At 47.5% G+C, this 19979-nt stretch overlaps 1 protein-coding gene across 1 annotated transcript; it reads right to left on the reverse strand.

Moving 5' to 3' along the window:
* Positions 1-3595: 3595 nt before the first annotated feature.
* Positions 3596-5149, reverse strand: CDKN1C (cyclin dependent kinase inhibitor 1C). The gene is made up of 2 exons (XM_083863776.1): positions 4686-5149; positions 3596-4597 (listed from the first exon to the last, which is right to left on the reverse strand). Exons 1-2 carry the CDS (start codon positions 5134-5136, stop codon positions 4476-4478), a joined length of 573 nt encoding a protein of 190 aa, XP_083719902.1. The 5' UTR covers positions 5137-5149; the 3' UTR covers positions 3596-4475.
* Between the last annotated feature and the right edge of the window lie 14830 nt (positions 5150-19979).

Here is a 19979-nt window from a genome sequence, read left to right on the forward strand (position 1 = left end):
AACACATGGCCAAAAATCCCCCTAGGTTTAAAAAAACAACAGAATAAACCAAAACACAAAGAACTTTCCACTGGAAATTCCACCACCAACACCAAAAGAGGTTGTGTGGTCTTCAGTATTAGATACTGAAGTGTGTGGGGAGAAGACACTTGAGTCTTCTCCATCCTCTGAGAGTCAAAATCACATCCTTTCATCTTAGGTAAAGAGTTTTGGTTTGTGTTTTGGCTTGCTCTGTTCCAAAAATAATTGTCAAGAGTAATATTTCTGAGCAGGTACAGGAGAGGAAGACATTGGAAAACCATTTTAATTTTATCCTGTAGCAATAGGTGACAATGTGGCTTAAAAAAAATCCGGTTCCCTGATGAATTATTTTGTACACCCCGGTTAGTTATTTCTTGTATATATATACTTATATATATATATATATATTTGTATATGTGCTCTTCATATCTGTTTCTTTGCTTTAAAATAGTCAATCCAATTTGCATCTCTCTTTGTGGATCCTTCACATGAGTCTCCCTGTGCAGCTAAGCAAGCAAACACAACTTATTGCAAATGAATTTTTTATTTCTGTATCAAAACATAAGAAATTATTCTTTTAAAATTGGGGTTTTTTTTCCCCATCCTGTTACGTACACCTCCTGCTCATTAGCAACAAATATTTGCTGAAGAAGTGGAAAGCAGCTTTTTGTTTATTTTAAGTGATAATAGAACAAGTTTTGGCCCAGAAAGAAAAGTTGTGGCTAGGAAGGAGAATGATTCCCAGTGTCAACCATATGTTGCATTCATCCAGCTGAAGTGGCTTAATTACCGGTAGATGTTGCTGAGCTCATAAAGATACCTTTCTGCCAAGATTGTTTGCTGATAATTGCATCCCCTGAAAAAAAAATTAAAAAAAAAAATTAAAAAATCTAAAAAACTTCCTCCCACCAAGCTTCTCTTCCAGCCTTCCTTCAGCACCCTTTCCCTTTAGGTGTTCACCAGAGATTCACAGCGAGAGATGCTTGTATGAAAGTTTTCTGGAGGTGCAGTATTGTTATTTTGAGTGATAACAGAACAAGGACAACTCCTGTCCTGGTCTCTCTTGGGGCAGGGGGGGAACTGCAGTAGCCGTGCTCCAAATGCAGGGCTCTGCTCCTTGGGAGAGGGAGCCGTGGTGATTTTGGAGTAGATTATTCCTCTAATTGCGTAGCTGGTTTCAGTCTGGGATTAAGGCAGCTCAAATAATGACCTGACTTTTTGTAGCTGTAATGAGCAGCAAGCTCGGTCCTTCAAGACCCCTGATATTTTGAATCCTTTCCAAAAAAATATTCCTGTCGTCAAATCCAAAGTGGAATCCGGGATTTAGCGCTAAGGGGGTAAGTGAGTTGGCGGTAACAACCGGCAGCCTCCCTCCGCTTCTGCCTATGCATTCTCATGATAAAGGGCACTTTAAAGCCCCTCTGACAATGAATGAGTCCTAGTTAAATATTTCAAGAACTTCTTTACATGGTTTCCTCTGATGCATGTACTGTTGAGACATCTGTCTTCCGTACTAATAAAGTAGTCTAGATTTAAAATGAACTTCATTGGATTGCTTTGAAACTATAGGCACATATGGTTCATAATTAGCTGGATATCTCTTATAGTTAAATGATTTTTTTTTTTTTCTCTCTCTCTCCCTCTCTCTGTCGCCCATTCGCATCAATAATAGAAGCAAACAAAGTTCCAATTGTTCCCTGTTGCGGGACATTATGTGCCTGAATAAATGGATGTTGGCTGTGTCTACATGGATTTGCCATATGGCTACAAAGGCCGAAAGAATAGGGGCAGTGTGCTTTGTGCCGGGGCGAGGAGGGCCGGCCGGGCTGGGTGGGGCAGGGCGCGGGGGCGGCCGCACACCTTCCCTCACCCCGGGGAGCCCAGAGCGGGGGCTGCGGGCCCTGCCCTCTCTGCTCAGGGCCTGGCCCTCCCTGCTGAGGGCTCCACACCCGCTCGGCCCCTGCCTGGGAGCTGGAATTGTTTGCCTTACAGCCCCGTGCCTGAGCTGTCCCCGCGGTGAGAGGCCGGGCACACACCTCCGGCCGAGGTATGGGGAGCTCGGAGCGGGCATCTTTCATTGCAAAAAGTCCTATTATTAGTTGCGGGCTGGGACAATAGAGGTCCCAAAGGCACCTGCTTTCATGAAAGCGAGAGAAAAGCCCATAAATCCTGGAGGATCCAGCTGCCTCACTCCGGGTATTGTTGGCTTTCATAAGGAAAGGGAAAAGCTATTTTTCTTTTCAAAGGGGGGGAAAATCGTATTGAGTCAGCGGCCACTGATGCGGGCGTGTAAAATAATCCCGTTCTGATTAAGCGATCACGGAGCTGGAGGTAATCAATGTTACTTTTACAGCCGGGAGCGTTTGGCGGCCGTGACAGCGGGGGAAGAGGCTGGGGGAAAGGGGGGCAGAGAGGAGCTGCGACGGGGGAAGAGATGTGGGTAAACCCTGAGCCTTATTCACCCTGAACCTCGTTCTCTCGGCTCCCTGCCCCCTCCGTGGAAGTGTATCATGAAAGGCAGGGAGTGACGCCCTCCCGGCCCGCCCCAGCTGATGGGTCCGGTGTGGGGGTGCAGCGTTTCAGAGGTGCAAAGTTGGGGAGTGGAATGGGAAAGGCATAAATCAGACCAGTCAGCCCCCAGGTCCTGGTCCTGCTCCCCATCTGCACTCTGCAGCATCCCAGTCCTGCCCCACCTGCAGGCAGCACCAGCCCTGGAGTGTCCCCTGTCCCGGGCAGGGCAGGGTTGGATTCAGAGCAGGGCTGAACCCCACAGGGCTGCCCATCCCACTGCTCTAACCCGCCCTCACAGGCCGTGGGGACGGCGTGATGCCACCCAGCGCTGCTGCCGCGCGGTTGTGACAGCGTTGTCACCAAAGCACTGTCAAAACGTGGGAGGGCTTACTTTGCGTGAGTGTTGTTTTGCTTTTTTACGTCTTTCGGGGCGAGCTGAAAGCGCTGCCTTTCCCAGAACTGCTGTGTGTGTGTTTGTCCTGTAAATCATTGCTGGGGAAGAGGTACCGGGAAGTGTTTCCCTGCGGTGGCCAGGGCTCCGGGATGGGGAGGGAGGGCGTGTGGCCCAAAGAGGGGAGGGGGGAAGGTTTGCACGGCCACCACAGGAGCGCTCCCCCCGTGCTGAGCCCCCCAAGAGAGGCGGGCAGCGATGGGGTGACGGGGGCGGCCCCAGCCCAGCCCAGCCCGAGGGGCGCGGACAGAGCCTGGGGAATTAGGGGCGAGCTGTTCAAAGTGACCCTCACAGCGCGCCCCAGGGCCGGAGCCAGGGCGGGGTGAAGGGCGTGTGCTCCCCTCACGCTCGGTTAACTCGGGCAGCGCTCAGGAGTTGGGACTTGTTTTGGAGGGAAGGAGCGCTCCCTCTCCCTCTCCCTCCGCCCGCTTTTGGCGGCGCCCTCCCCATGGCGGGGCCGTGCTCGGGGGTACCCAGAGAGGACCCCCCTCCACAGAGACACCAGAGCAGGGCTGGGCTCCCCCGCCCCAGCCCCCGCCCTCCCCCCGGACTTCCCCTCCAGCACACACCAAGCAGGCTAGCGGCCGTTTCCTGACTTTTATTTCATTTATTATTATTATTATTATTGAAGTTGTGGCAGTATTTGCAATGGCAGTGGTACAGACCGGCTCAAGATCCATTGAAACAGATTTGTCTTCAAGTAAAGTCTAAAAAATATTTTGATTCATAGCTACATCTTGTGAATGCAAAAAAAAAAAAAAAAAAAAAAAAAAAAAAAAAAAAACAACAACAACAAAAATCCACTATAAAAATAAATTTACATTTTGTGAATAACAAAAGCAAATATAGTGCCCTTTGGCTTAACCAAAAGAAAAAAAAAAAGACTATTGGATGTCAAAGTTATCCACGTTTCTGACATAAATAGAAAATATAAGTTAGTATACTCTTAAAAAAAAAGTTTTGTACAAATATACACTTGTGTTTTTTCACTTTTCCTTTTTTTTTTTTTTTTTTTGCACTGAGAGCTCAGCAGAGATTAAACATTTCTTATAAATGACTTTTTTTTTTTTTTTTTTTTTTTTTTTTAAAGCTTTACACTTCTGGGCCAGTGTACTCAACATTAGGCATAATACATTTCTATACAGAAGGTCATCCACCGATTGCACTGTTGTACGATAACACTGCTCCGTGCGCGGCCGGCTCCGCTCCGCTTCCCGCTCCTCTTCCCGCCTGGGCTCCCGTTCCCGGGCCGGGCGGGCGCGGGGGGGCCCCAATCGCTGCTCTGCTCCCTCCGCCCGCCCCGGCCCCCCGCGCCCCCGGGCCGCCTCCTCTCCCGTGCTGCAGTAGTGCAAAACTCTGGGGAAGAACAAAAAGGAGGGGGAGAAAAAAAAATAATAATAAGCAGGGGGAAAAAAATAATTGGTGGTGGTATAGGAGATGAGTAATAGAGCGCTGTAGAAAGGGCTCGGACAGCCTGGCGTCTCACCTGGGCTCAGCGGAGCCGCTTGCGGGGGGTCTGCTCGGCGGGCACGGCGGCGGGGGGTGGCGGGCAGCCTGCGGGGCGCTCCGCCGCCGCCTTGGGCTCCGCCGGCCTTTTCCTCCTGGCGAAGAAATCTGGAGGGGGGACGGAGAGGAGGGAGGGTCCGTCAGCCGCCGCGGCGGGACGCCCCCCGGCCCCGGTGCCCCCCGGCTCCCCACGCACCTGTGATGCGGGCGGGGTCCCCCCTGCGGCGGAGGCGCGTTCCCCGGCGGCGGGGCGCGGCGCGGTTCTCCCGGCTCAGCCGCGCCCCGGGGCCCTTCCCGGCGGCGGCCGGCGGCGGCGGGGACGGGGGCGCCCGGAGCAGCGGGACGCGGCACCGCCCCACCTGCAGAGTCTCCCGGTAGAAGGCGGGCACGGCGCCGGCCTCCACCTCCTCCCAGCGCAGGCGGCCGGGCCCGGGCAGCGGCGTGTCGGTTTGGAAGTTGTAGTCCCAGCGGCGCTGGTCGTCCTCGCCCATCTCCCGCAGGCGCTCCCGCAGCTCCCGGCCCAGCTCCTCGTGGTCCACCGGCCCGAAGAGGCTCCTGCAGACGGGGCTGCGGCCGTGCCCGCCCAGGGCTCTCCGGGCCGAGAGGCGCTCCAGGGCGGCGGCGCTGGAGAGGTGCACGTTGGACATCGCGGCTCCAGGGGCCGGGAAAGGCGCGGGTGCCCCCCCGCCGCTCCGCTCCTCTCCGCTCCTCTCCTCTCGCTCCCTCCGCTCGCACCGGCCCTGCCTCCCGCCTTTGAACCCCTGCCCTCGGCCGCTGCCTTTTAAACCCCGCGAGCTCCCCGCGAGTGCGAGCAAAACACCATTAGCATAATAGTATTTCCCCGCCGCCGGCCCGCCGCGATTGGCGGGGCTCCCCCCGCCGCCCCCCGTTCCCCGCGCCCTCCATTGGCTGTGCCGGGCCCGCATTGGCCCGCACGGCCCGGCCCGGCCCCGCCGCAGACCGGGGGGGGCGGCCCCGGCGCTGGCCCGGCCCCGGAGGGCGGCCGCCCGCTCCCTTTGTCTGCCGCCGCCCGCAGCTCCGCCGCCGCTTCCAAGCCGGCCGCTTTCGGGCTTGTTTTTATCCCCCCCGCTCGGTGTTGCCTTTTCCGCCTGAAGAGCCTGTGTGGGAGTGTTTCTACTGTTATTTTTACTATTATTTTTACTATTATTTTTGCTATTATTTTTACTATTATTTTTGCTATTATTTTTACTATTATTTTTACTATTATTTTGTTTGGGATTTTTTTTTTTTTTTCCCTTTCTCGAGGAGTGCGGCTATTTTTTTTTTTTTTTTTCAGCATCCGTGGGGCGGGGGAGGTGATGCGTGTGGAGGAAAACGGGATCGTTTTCTGGCTCGGGGATTTTTATTACAGCGCTGTGCAAAACAAAGCGAGATGCTTGCAGATTTCAAAACAAGCTGAAGGCTATTTTTAAAAATAGGGCTTCTCAGCTGCATGGAAGTAATAACTTGCAGCCTTAGTGAATAGAAGTACATGAAAACCACAGCATTTTCCTCTCCTGACTTTAAAACCCACATAATACGTGTTTGTTCGCTGCAGATGAACTAATCTCGCTATTGTGTCGCCAGGGATCAGCTGGCTTGTGCTTTACATTTTCTGCAGGTCACTGCAATCATTGCCTTTTGTTGTTTTGGGATGGAGGAGTATGAAAGGAAAAGAAGGGGGAGCATAACTGACACCGCGCTGAGATTGGTCCCAGAACATCATGGCAGTGTTGACGCGTGTCTCAGGGGGTCATCATGGCAGTGATTTTTTCATCTGCAGCAACAAGGGGAAAGATGAACCTCTTTCATGCAGCGTGTTTGGGGACCCCCTCACTCCTCATGTCCCTGTGGCTCTTGCCTTTGGGAAGTTCAGACCCTTGAGCAAAGACAACTTGGATGGTTTTATTCCCTAGAGGGAATAAAATTAGTAATTCCTAGGATGTGCTGGCTCTGAAGAGACTGCCCCAGATGTTGGCTTGCTGCAGGGCTGGAGAGGTTGCAGCTTTAGGCTCCTTAGGCCAACAGTGCCCACAGGTAGGTCTGCTTCAAGAAGGGGGGCATTTGTCTTTGCATCCATGGAAAGGCCTTGCCAGGTGCACCAAACTCTGTGATGTTTCCACATTCATCCCACCTCTGTGACAGAGCAGCCCTCCAGCACTGCTGGAGACCCTCACTCCTGCACTTGCCATGCCAGTGAGGAGCTTGTGGTAGCTGGGACAGCCCCTGCCACCTCCCAGGTACTGCACCTTCAGTGGAGCTTCCAGAATCTGCCCGCACCAGGAGGTACCAGCAGTGCCTGTGGGTTTGGACCCATGGACCCAGGGTTGGCTGCTGCTGGCAGAGAGAATGTTGGAGCCTGGCTCACTGCACAGGAAGGATCTATCCATGCTCAGGGTGCTAAGCAGTGAGATGCCATGACAGGTTTGATCTCCTGAAGTAATTTCCTGATGTTTGTGGGGACAGGTGGGGTGCCCAGTGGGATGTGCTGTAGCTTGGTGATTGAGAGAAGATGAAGCAGCAAGTGCCTTCAGGGTGCTGATCCCCACTTGTTCCCTGGGCAGGCACGGAGTCACACCTGGCAGAAGATTTTGCTGACCAGTGGTACAGACAGACCATTTAATTTCACTAGTGGTGATAGCACTGGTGTGTTTAAGAAATGTGAACTTTTTTCTTTTAAAGGTGCCTGCTCAGATGCTGTGTTCATGACAGCCATTCTCAGTTTCCCAGGTGAGCTGGACAACCTACCCATTTGGCTGCTTTAGGTGAATATTACCCCACTGTCCTTTCCATCCCAAAATGACCCTTAAAGATGGCCATATGGAGGTCTCTTGGACCCAAGGATATAATTTAGGGAGCAGGTCATGAAAAGTTCCTCATCACTAAGAGCACATAATCTTAAAAAGCAGGAGGTGCACATCAGTTAGCCATGGGTTCAGCCAGGAGAGAAGGCGTGGGCCTCGCAAGCTGGGATGGTTGGAGAACGTGGTGAACATGGCACAGTGTTCACCTGAGGACTTCTCTCAGCAGCCATCAAATGCTTCTCTCAGGATGTAGGTTGGGATGGTTTTAGGAATAAATGTGCTATGCAGGGAAAATACTTTGAGTTCCCCAAGAAACCTGCTGGAAAAGTGCCCTCTATTCAAGGCTCGAGCCCAAAGGCAATGGCCAGGTCCCTGCAGACAGGGGCTCTTTGTGAGGAGTCCTCGCGAACCTGCTGCCGTCCTCCCCCCATGCCGGCGGGGCCAGCGACCGCCTTTCCTGTGCTCTGCCCCCTCGATTTTAGACATTCCTGCCATGGGAGCTGAACGAGCAAGATCCCCCGCTATTTGCAAGATGTGGGCGTGCCCTCTGCAAAATCCACATCGTTGTCCTTCCAAACCCTTTCCAGAGGTTAGTCAATATTTACGCAGTGCTTGAGGGACGCAAGGAACGACGGTTTCAACGTTCAGGGGTTGCCTTGTGTTTGAGGCCACTTCACCTTCCAGCTCACCTGGGAGGTAAAGCAGCTCAGGTTTGAGATTACCACCCGTGGTTTCTCAGCTCAGCTTCCTCACTGTTAATGTTCCCTAATATGCTTTGACTGGATTTTTTTTTGTCCCACTATACATTTAGGTTTTGAGGCGGTAGTGACAGTCCTGGCCACTTTCTGCTCACAAGTTGCCAGTTCTAGCACTGCCTGTTTTCCTTTTTGTGTGGAGATAGAAAGCATCCAGCCCATTTGAGGAGAAAGTACTGTATGCACAGAGAGATGTTTTTAATTTAGTGGATCTGTGAACTCTCAGGCCAGAGGGGTAGGTTATGAGCCCCTAAATCAGTAGTTTGCCTAACATGAGCCACAAATTCTTACTGAAGAGCTCCTGCCACCAAGCCTATTAACTTCTTCAGAAATTCCTGCTCCAGACACTGAGGAGAGTAATTACTGCCATGGTTAGAACAATGCCCCATAAGAATGAAACATTTTTGCTCAAAATATCCGAGTCATATCTGCTTATGTCAGGAAAAATAATGACTTTAACTAGTGTGTACTCCTGCTGGCTGCTCTGTTTCACAAAGCGTGAGGGGAGGGAAAAGCAAACTCCTTTATGGCCTGTGCATCATTGCAAAGGGATTGCAATAGCAGGAGGTTTATTGCATTTGACTGTTTCTGTTTGGAAAGGGTCTAGGTTGACTGGCAGAGCCAGGGCTGAGTCTGAGGGTTTGGCAGATTGGGGAAGAGAGGTCCTTGCACTGTAAACTGAGCAAGGAGTAACCAAGGAGATTTGATAAGAAGTTTTGGACGTAACAAAAGAGAGATTCTTGGTGCTGTCATTCTGATGGGGCTGACTGTTGTGCAGCTCCAGGTTAACTTATTCAGAAGAGAGAGTTTAGTGAGATGTTTATGTATAGAGGCAAACAGTCCCCATGATGTGGTGCCATGGAGGAGCAGTCCTCAGTCTTTTGGCAAGTCTTGGAGTGAACTACTCCTGCAGGGATTGTCCTCAACATGGTGCCAGATGAGTAGACCTGTTGTTGGGCCCCTGAGGCTGGGAGGTATGTGCTTTGCTCTCTTCTCATTTCCTTTAGTACACAGTTATCATCTGCACTCAGCAATGTTTAACTCAAGATTCTTCAAATGTTGTGTGATCCACATGTGATTGCTTCATTTCAGACCGTGTTATATCCCATAATTGCTTTAGCAGAGGCACAGACCAATAGACATTGGTACTTTATCTCCTTTGCACTTCTCTTTCCCTATGCTTGTGATCATAAGCAATTTGCATTTATACTGGCGGCAATTTTGCTTGGTACTTTGGAATCCTGCTTAAATAAACTGATTACAATTAAGGTTCAAGTTACAACAGACTGCTCAACCTCCTCATTGAGGCTTTTCTACTACCAAAGTGACAATTCAAATTATTCAAACTGGTATAGACTCAGAACTTTCTGTTTCTTGACAAGGTCATAAAATGTCAAATTATTAGATTTGATAGCTGGGTGAAACCACACTAGCTCAGGGGTTAAAATGGGAAAAGGAAATCTGAGCAGAACCCTGGAAAAATTCTGTCAGCTTTAATTCAGTTTGAATTGCTTTTTGTCGTGTTTTAAAAAAAAACAAACAAACAAAAAAAAAAAAAAAAAACCCCAAAAAAACATAACCCAGCATAATCTAGTGTCTCAGAAAAAAAATTTGCTTCAGTTAATTTAATTTCCTTTAATTATTTTTTTTTATTATTCCTTCTGTTCTTGGTTGTTAAAAGAAGAGCCAGCCTTGCTGTCCAGCTGCTGTGCATCATTAGGGTAGCACAAAGGTAGCAGTGAATTTAGCCTAATCTATTGATGGACCTGCCAGTGCACCAGGGGCCATTCCATTCTCTCTTCACACTCCTCTTTTGCTCTTGCCATCATGTCGTTTTACTAGATGAACTCCACTCACCATCTGGCCCTTCATCCTGACTGGGAGCCTGGCTCATTTGCAGGATGCTGTGCTGATAACTGGGAAAGCAGGCTGGGAATAGCAGGAGCATTTTGAGCTCGCAGCATGTACCTGTTGAGGGTGGCTCTTTTTTTTTTTTTTTTTTTTTTGCTTGCTGTCTGTGTAGTTATATTTGAGCAGTAGTTAAATGCTCCATTTATTTGTATTCCCTGCTTTTCTGTTGGTGTAATTGCTGTCAAACTCATGCTCTATGCTCACAGGTCCTGTTCACTGCCACTCTTCCCATTAAACGAGAGGTTTGCGTTTTGCTTGTTTGGACATTCCCCTCGCCTTTCATCTTCATCCACGGTAATATTATTTTTGGAGTAGCTTTCCATAGGTTATTCCTACTTTATGTAGGGGGAGGTAGTGGTGAAGGGGGCCATTACACAGGCTTTATTTTTGGTTTCATATTTCTTAAGTAAACAGTGTTTTTACTGCTGGTAGTCGAGCACGAGTCCTGAAGGGGACCCTTCATGGCCTGGGCTGCTGCAGAGGGCGGTGCCTGGTCCCAAAACAAGCTCGAGAGCAGCGGTCAGTGCATCACAGGCATCTTCACATGGATCCCTTGCCGAGAAGGAACAAAACCTAAAGAGTATGAAAAAACTCCCCAAAGCACTAGAAAACTCTTGAAATCTGACTGTGAAAGCAGTGCATGCTCGGGAAGTGGAGGCTGTCCAGAGAGCCCTGACGATGAAGACCCTAAAAACAGCGTGAAGGGAGAGTAAACCAACCCAAGTGTTACTCGCCCCAGTCCGTGCGGCGCTGGGGGAAAACGGAGCGGGGCGAGGCGCGTTTGTGCTCGGGCTGTGCCCCCGCCTCGTCCTTGCCCGTTCCGCAGGTCTGTGTGTCCGTCTGTCCGGCCGCGCCCGGAGCCGGGGATGCGGCGATGCGCGGGGCAATGGTGCCCTCTAATGTCTAATGTCGGCTGGCCCGGAGCGCTCGCCCCACCTTCCCCCTGTCTGCCCCACAGCCGAGATCCCCAGACTTGTCAGTGCCTTTTTTTTTTTTTTTTTTTTTTTTTTTTTTTTTTTTTTTTTTTTTTTTTTTTTGTAAAGAATTAGGATTGAGGTGTAACTTGGCTGTCATTGAATTATAGGATGGCTAGCTAGCATTGCAAGGGACATTAAAGGGTATCTTATTAAAGCTCTCGTAAAGATTATATTAAAGGTTGCTAAATGTTATCTATAGGATAAGTAAAGGTTGCCCATTAAAGGGTACCTGCCATGGGCAGGGACACCTTCCACTAGAATAGGTTGCTCAGAGCCCCATCCAGCCTGGCCTTGAACATTTCTAGGGATGGGGCATCCCCAGCTTCTCTGGGCAAACTGTACCAGTGTCTCACCACCCTCACAGTGAAGAATTTCTTCCTAATATCTATTCTAAATCTTTTAGTTTAAAACCATTAGCCCTCGTTCTGTCTTTGCCACCTCTCGAATATGACAGATAGTGCCTTAGCTCAATAGTGACTTAGCTCAATGGCATCTCTCACCCCGGCAGTCCAAGAGAAGCAGATACAGTTGTAGAGGATGCAGACCTTGAGACACTTTTCTGGCTTCATGGAGGCCTGGCATGTCTCAAGGAGCCCCAGGAGTTTTGTTTTTTTACATTTACATTTTACATTTACCTCTTCATGAGTGCTTGGCAAAGTAATACAGTGCTGTGGGATCTGGCTGTTCCTTCTCTTTCACTCCAAGCTGGATTCCCTCTTCTTATCTGCTTCTCCCTCAGGGCTTTCTTCCTCCATTCCCTGCAGTGGGGTGCTGAGATATCCTGCAATGACGCAGCGTGATGAGATAATCTTTCTCCCTCCTCACCCCCCAGCTTCTTGTTTGTATTCTTTGATTAATTTATCTTCTCGCCTACGGCTTTAAATTTGCTTTTAGGGTAGTAACTTTCTGAAGACACAGCACTAAAATTTTATTTCTTTCTTAATCTTGGAAAGCAATCACTTTATAATCTCTCTGCTAGAATCATAGCATTCATTTTGCTGCAGGCATTGAATGTGGACCAAACATCACCCAGCCAGTGGTGAACCTGCAGAGGGAGTGGTTCAAAGAACTCCCTTGGGGGAGTCCATCACATTCATTTGACAGCAGCTTAACCATCATAGGGCTGCCATGCCCACAATCAGGTATGTGTTCCTGCAGAGTGAGGAGTTAATTGTACCTGGATCCAGCAGCACACCACGAGCACATTTATACAATTCAGAACAATTAGTGCTGGAACTCATTGCTGGGAGCTCAGCCTGTGTTATATATGGGGCAGCATCAAGGGATTTGTTTCTGCCATCCACAACAGCACTCAGCACAAATCCCACTAGCTTTCAGCATCCTGCAGATCCAAAGAGAAAACCTTTGCCATGTCCCCTAACAGAGCAGAAGAGGTGGACGGCCACAGGTAGCACTGTCCTAAAGGCTTTCTAATGGTTTGCATTACACCCACTGACACAGCTATTTCCTAATGAGCCAGTTCTTGAGTTTTGGACAGGGGCTGGAAGGACCTGTTTCCTGAGGTCATGGTTGGAAATGTTACTAAATACTCTGATTACATGTGATTGTAATGTCCCTTGGTAGATGGTGGAGGCCAGGAGAAAGTCAAGTTTTTTCCTGTGCTGTGACCAGGTTAAAAAGTCATCAGGTTATGCTGTAGCCTTTTAAATTTCCCCTTAGCAGCTGCTCTGAAACTTCCTTCAGGAGCTGTTGCTAAAACAAATGTGTAGGGCAACGAGCTCCAGGTGCCCAGCTCTCAGTTTAAAGTAGGATGACTTTTGGACTTAGGACAGGAGAATCAGGCACCAAGAGATGAATTTGTACCTGATTCTCAATTAGACTTTAAATCCATGAAGGTGCAATTAAAGACACACCCTGATGCTGTAGCAGATAATCTCACTGGCCCTCAGTGAGTGTGCACATGAAGACATTTCAAAATGACATGGTACAAATTCTTCTAGTGTGAACCATGAGACACAGTCTCAAATGTAGTCATGACCAAATGGGTCTGAAGCAAATGCTTTCCTAACAGAGGAAAACATTCCTCCCAGCAGAGGAGCTGGATGAAAGACCTGAAAGTTAAATCCTGGCAGCATGGAAATCAGAGGCAAAATTCCCAGTGAATTGGGGTCATGGTTTCAGTCTAAAGCCAAGTAATCCAGATCCTGTACTTCTCAAAGTAAAAATGAGTCAGCTGGTCATCGTTGGTATTCAAAGAGAAAATAGAAACCAGGTGAAATCATTTAAACTGACAGTGGCTAAATGGTTGTGAGTTTGCTCTGGAAGGAAGGAAATACATCTGGAGGTGTTATGTTTACAGAATCTCATTGCTTTCTAGATCAAATGCACTTGCTTTGCAGATGGAAGAACAGCTTTATTTTTTTTTTTAATTATTATTTTTTTAACCACCAGGCTGCAAATTTAATCTAGTCCTTCCTTTTCATGCTCCATAGCCATTAAGGAAGATTTGTCTCTGACCTGCCCTGGCAGTCCTGCAGCTTCTGAGGGCACCTCCAGTGGGATTTGTGGTGGTTGTTGCTTCACCTGCGCAGAGATGGCTGAATTTGGCAATTTGATTGATGAGGCTTAGAAGCAATATAACCCACTACTCCCCTGGCTGTACTGGGCAATAAATAAAAGGAATAAATCCTTACTGTTTTGTTTTGACAGTAGTGAGGAGAGAGGCTGGACAGACCTGCTGAGTAGATTGGTGGTGGTTTTAACAGGAGCCTTCAGGACCCAGTCAAGTTTGGAAGTTGGGGAATTGCTTCCCAGCACCCTCCCTGGGGCAGTTTTACAGAGCTAGTGTAAAAATTGGTAGAACTTACTTGATTTCTGCATTGTGAGCCTATGATCATCTCAGGGACAAGCTTTTAAAAGTATTTTGAATTTTTTTTATTTAAAGAAATAGCTGTTAGGTATTTGTCTTGGGAAAATTTGCATGTGCCACTCATGTCCTGATGGCAGGGCTGGATCCTAACAGTGTGCAAAGTTTGCTCTGATTCTTTACAAAGAGAGATAAATTTAATTCACAGGTCCTGGTGTTGTTCCAAAACAATTCTGAAGAATTATTGTAAGAAATGAGCTTTTAAGAGAGAACAATTGAGCAGGTTTGGTGTCTTCCTGTGTCAGACATACCTCCAACATGTTAGAAACACATCCTCATCGTTTGCTCTGAGGGAAGGCCATGCCTATAGAGGTTGAAACTGGACAGAAGAGAATCGAATGGTACCATGCTGGTTCTGGCTTCTTACAGCAAAATTTCAGATATATTTGAAGTGGAACTTAATTATGTGATACAGTAGGTTGAGCCCAGGGATATGTCATCTAAACTTTTCCACTCTCATCTATCTGTCCATGCTAGAGTGGTATTCAGTGTTCAGCATTGGTTTTGCTTGAAAATTTTCCCCAAACCACCATTTGGGGTGAGGATTCCTCATATCCCACTCAAGAGCCTTAGTGGTTTCCCCCTATAACCTCAGTGCTAAGGAGTCCATGAGGAATTCCCACTTCGAGCGAAGGTGGTTTGATTTCCTTTTGTCTCAGGTAAATTCAAGCAGAGCTTGTATGGGCAGGCCAGGAGGAAACAGTGAAGCATCTCCAAAGCCTTCTGGTGGTTTGAACAAAAAATCCAGCATTTGTAGAACTGTCATTGTTCTTGTATTTCTAACTAAAATCAAGACTGTAATGGTTCTCCCCGAGTAGCTGTGGCTACAGCCTTTATTGCTGATGTAGGGGGTGCAGGCCTAGCTAGCAGGGAGGATACCTTCAAGGGTTTGTGTCTTCCAGATCTTTAAAAACGTTGGTTTTCCTGGGTGAGCTGACTGATACTCAGGGGTACATGCTCTGCTCCAACTTGCAACAGTGTGAACTCCAGGATTTACTCTGACTTTACAAGACCATTCAAGCCTTCATCTGAAATGAGGTGTTTTACTTAGAGGGAGAAGGATAAGAACCTTGGATGAGGCATTGTAAGCCCAGATAGATCAGAGGCTGTGAAACCATGTTTGCACATTTAAATATTTTTGAGCTGCTGATAAATCCAGCCTGCATGACTCTGGATATCTTTGTCTTTTCCAGCCACAGACAGCAAATATCTGCAACATAGGTTTAATCCCCACTCATGTAGGGGATGAAGCCACGAACAGTGGAAAGCTGTTCTCTTTCCACTCATGGCACGTTGATTCTGTGCAAGACTGGGAGAGGAAAAGTCTCTCCTGATCCTGAACTAGTATGGATTTGTCTCAGCATGTGGCATAGACACCCTTTTGTGTAGGGAAGCTGTCCCTGGGATGTGCAAGGTTTTACAGACATATGCCTTGCCCTTTTCTACTTGCTCTAAACAGAAACGTGCACTAGCAGGAACACTGGATACACACCGTGTTTTGTTTGTGCTGTGTACAGCTTTGTTGGAGGCTGAATGACAGAGAGATTCTTGTTACATTGTGTTGCTGGTGGTCTCCTGAATGCCTGAAATTTATAAATCAGGCAATTGTTTGATTCTGACACAGGAAAATGTTTTGGTAAAGGCAGAAGGCTTGAGACTAGTTGAAAATGTCTGGGACTCCCATTGTGTGCAGAATGTTATGTGTGCAGAGGAAATCTGCAGCATTCCTACAGCAAACCACAACAAGAAGCGCCATACAGCCCCAATCAGTCACAATTCTCATATAAATTATAATGGCCTAAATGTTGTTTAAATGATAAACAGCTTTTGCATTCCAGACATTGCTGCGATTCCAGAAGGTGGCTGTGCCATACCAGCTGAATGAAATATTGCACATTGCAGGCGAAGTAGGAGGCTCCATTTGTGCATGTATCCGGATTTGTCACTTCTAGAATACTCTTTGGCTATGAACCTTGGACTCCCAATGCACTGTGTGTATCTTGGAGCCCAGGGCTCCATCCATTATCCAGCAGTGAGTTGTCTGGAGACTGGGCATGCCAACATGCCAGGAAGCTGAAGACACAGCCACAGAGGCAGCAGAAGCATCCATTGATTCTGGGCTGTCACCACGGCTTATTAGTGTGTGGAGCTTTGCCTGGACCCTGTTCAGCAGCTGATGGAATAACCAGTCTTTCAATCACATTTTCCTACAGAGATGGACAGGTCAGGCTTGCTGAAAACAAGAGTGGCTTGTGGAAGAAGAATGTCAAGTCTAGGGGAGACCATTTGCCCAGCAGAGGTCACACAGCAGATCTGGGCTTTCACTAAGGATCATCTTTTCCTTGCTGATTCTTCAATGTTCTGGCATAACAGACTGGAAGCATTTGCTGGTTTTTGGTGTCTCTGCCTGAAGGAGAAGCAGCCCAGCAATCCTTCTGCAATCCTTCTGCACTGCGTGGCAACAGCTCATTGAACCTGGAGGGGTTTCTGTTTGCTCAGGAGAGATTCTGGGTAAGGAGGGCCACAGCTATGGCCACACCTGAGAGATGATCCAGAGCTGAGTCCTTAGGCTGAGTTGAAATCATCCCACACAAGGTGCCACTCAGTGTGAGCAGGCACAGGAGGCTCCTGCCCTGGTGAAGTCCTGCTGGAGCCCAGGAGACTGGATGGCTACAATGAACTGAGTTTTTCTTCCTATTTGGTCATGTTATTTTTGGTGTAACTCTCCTGAATCCAGGCCACAGGATTTTTCCAAAACTCTTTTACAATTGACACAGTCTCTGTCTCATCTTCATGTTTTGTTGTCAAATTCCAGTATTCAGAAATGTTCTATTTTATTTTAATTTTTCCAGAATATTAGAGAGAAGAAACTGCCCTGTGGTTAAACAGGGCAACTGGCATTCAAAGGATGATTGAATGTGACTCCAGCCTCTTCCACAGACTTCCTCCATTTTCAGGGAAGTCATTAAACCCCTCTGTCTGTTAGAGTCCCATCAGCAAGACAAGGAGGATTTAATGCTTTTCCCTCATCTGAGTCTCAACCTCTTTTTGTGTTTACAGGGCACCAAATGAGGCTTCAGTATTAGTTGGAGCTTTGGGGGTTTACTATTAAAAAGTTAATAATAACCAGCCATATTTCATAGAATTGTAGAATGCTTTGGGTTGGAAGAGACCTTTCAGATAAAATGTGATTTGCAGTTTAATATGCTAAGTAACAAAAGACTTTACCAAGAGAATGAACAATAGCCTTTTCCATTTCACAAAATAATTTGCCAGGAATAATAAGTGCACCAGCATTTTTATAAAAACAAATTATAAATAATTGCTTTTTTGCAATTTAATACACACATAGGAAAAGCCAAAAGAGTTCAGCAGCTACCAGGAATCTGATTTCATTGTCGATTTGGACTGTCTCTGCAGTTTTTATGAAAAATCCCTGAAGACTGAGCTATTTTGTAAACTAAACATGGCTGCCTTTTTTTTTTTTTTTTTTTTTTTTTTTTTCCTCTGGCCGTATGGAATCTTTTTTCCATTCATTAGTGAGCTGCTTTTTTCATGGACACAATTAGACAAAGGAATAAATCAGTCAGCAAACTTGGGATATAATTTTGGCAATACCAGGCCATCTATGCTCTTATTTGCTTAACTGTATAAATCTTTCACCAGAACACAAATGAGGTCTGTTCCTTTAGTCTTGGGGTTGGGGAAAGAGAGGGATCAGGCCAGATCCTGCAGATTTGATGGCTCCCACCAACCATGGCTGGTGTTGAGCAGTTTCCCTCATTACAGCCATTCAGCATTCCCACTACTGAGGAATCGCTTTGAGATAATTCTTCCACTTCCTTTCTCATATTACAGAGTTTAAGAAACATGCCCAGGACAATGGCTCCCTGAGGACTGTGTCTCTGTGAAGGGTTGTTATGTCCCCCCATGTCTGAATGTCTGCATGCCTCACTGGTTTTGGTTGGTGGCCACTCAATGCTCTTCCAAAGAGAGGAAGGGTTCTCTCTGCTGCTTCTTGGGCAGGGAGATGAGGTATGTTCATAATGATTCACCTCACACCTCATGTCCCTCCTGGCACCCCCAGGACACAGCACAAAGAAATGCTGTTTCTCTTTGTAAGGAGAAAGGAAAGTTTTGCTGACAGCAAGAGGCAGTGATTCCTTCCCTGGCATTCCCAGGCAGCTGTCATGCTTGCCATGGGTATGGATACACACCCACAAGGGCAAGGATTTGTGGCTGATCTGAGTTGGAGCAGGATTTCCTTCATCCCATCTCTGATTTTTTTTTTTTTTTCGTGTAGCAGAAGACACTGGGCAGTTCAAATTCATAGGGGATTGAGGCTTGAGAGGTGCCCTTCATTGCTGGGCAGTACATCTACATTTTCATCTCTCTTCAAGGCTCCTTTGGGGCTGAAAACTTGTTTTGATTCCCTGCAGGCTCCCAACCAGGGTACCTCATGTTCCTCCAGATCATATAAAACTTCCTCTTTAATTCAGAGAAGGATTTGAGATTTATTTTCCCCCAGTTTATTGTTTTCCAACCAACATTTTCAACTTCTGGTATTGATGTGGGTGGATTTCCCTTCCCTATGCATGTGCTAGCCTTGCTTCCCAATCCAGCAATTTAAGAAAAAAAAATCTGCCGAAGTAACATAAACAGTAAGCCTTTATGATTTTTTAAAAAGATGTTCTCAGGTTTCCTGCTCTATTTTTTTCAGACATCACCAGATAAATAGGCCTCAGGAAAGATACACCAGGAAGGCAACTATAAATACTCCAAAATTGCTGAGAACAAGTGTCAAGGCTGAGTGCATAGCTAATGGACTAATCTGCAATTTTACCACAAGATATTTATCTCCTTGCTCGTTTTCATGGTAGTCTCCCTGAAATTTATGTCTATTCAAAGTTTATTTATCCTACCTAAGAAAACTCATTTCCTCTTCATAACCTGTTCCTCCCCATATTTAAAACTAATTTTGTTTTTCAAAGATGGTTTATCAGTGACCAAGTGCTACCCGTGGTGCAGTCTATAATTGAGCCAGAAGGAGCCTTTAGATAAAAGTGCAGTGCCAGCCTATGCCATCTGTCATTAGTGGTGCCTTAATCACTACAGGTATAGATGAGCTGGCCCCGAGCTGCATGGCTGCAAACTGGTGCTCAGTGGAGCATGGCTGGGAACAGGGTTAATCTCTACCATGCTTAGGCTCCTGCAGACGTTTTCAGTCAGACTTCTCACTCAGGGGAGGAGGAGAGTTTGTCTTGTGTCAATCATGCTGGCTGTGTTTCCATCGGCTTTCCTGCTGCCACAATCAGCCCTTAGGCTGATTGATTCGTGGGGCAATATCCTAAAAATCAGGCACTGAAAGTCAGGAAAGTCCAAGTTCCTGTGCAGAAGACCTTGCAAGAGGATACTGAGGTGGTTTGAGGCTGCCAACATCTTGGCCAGGTTTGGAGAATACAGCTCATCCCCACATCCTTGGGGGCAGGGCAGCATGGACATGACCTGACCACTGGCTTGTAACGATGGCTTAAACCTGCCACCTTCTTGACTTTGTCCTGTGCAGGTCAAAGTGCTGGGATGGAGGGAGAAATGGTCCTGCCCAAGGGCAGTACTGCTAGAAAAGGACCACCAAGTTGGGCCCTGGGCACTTTCTTACTTGCAGAGACTGATCTGGGATGCTAAGGAGCAGTCTTGGGTGCTAAAGCATCCAGGGTTCTACAGGAACTGATGATCACAGCCTCTTCTTCACACCAGGCAGCAAGTTTAGCTTCCTGCTTTTTAAAACTGTGCCTTTAGCCCCAGAGGCTGGAAATTAAACTCTGTGGTTTTTTACTCCACTTCCCTTGTTAATGGCAGTAAAAAAAAGCCAAATACAAGGGAGAGCATGTATCTGGCTAGCTGTCTGTGCTCCATGCCCTGGCAGGACAAGACTCCTATCTGGTAGAGAGTGGCTGCAACTGGAAGTCTTTGCTGCCCTGGTAACCTTGCTGGGATCTGTTTTCAGTTGCTGCTGAGACAAACTCACCAGTCAAATTATTGATTCTTTTCAAATCCAAGGCAGCAAGGTTTCCTGTAAGCACTGTTGTACATTGCATTTGTATGAGTCACTTTTTTGGTTGCCTCAAAACCTCCATAAACAGAATTCTGACATTA

The sequence above is a fragment of the Zosterops lateralis genome (assembly GCF_965231275.1).
Source record: "Zosterops lateralis genome assembly, chromosome: 6".
Taxonomy (NCBI): domain Eukaryota; kingdom Metazoa; phylum Chordata; class Aves; order Passeriformes; family Zosteropidae; genus Zosterops; species Zosterops lateralis.

Bases quoted from the DNA above. Each gene is read 5' to 3' on its own strand.
- CDKN1C (XM_083863776.1), bottom strand. From the start codon at position 5,136: ATGTCCAACGTGCACCTCTCCAGCGCCGCCGCCCTGGAGCGCCTCTCG. The intron at 4,598-4,685 runs GTGCGTGGGGAG...TCCCCCCTCCAG, and splicing joins GGACCCCGCCCGCATCACAG to ATTTCTTCGCCAGGAGGAAA.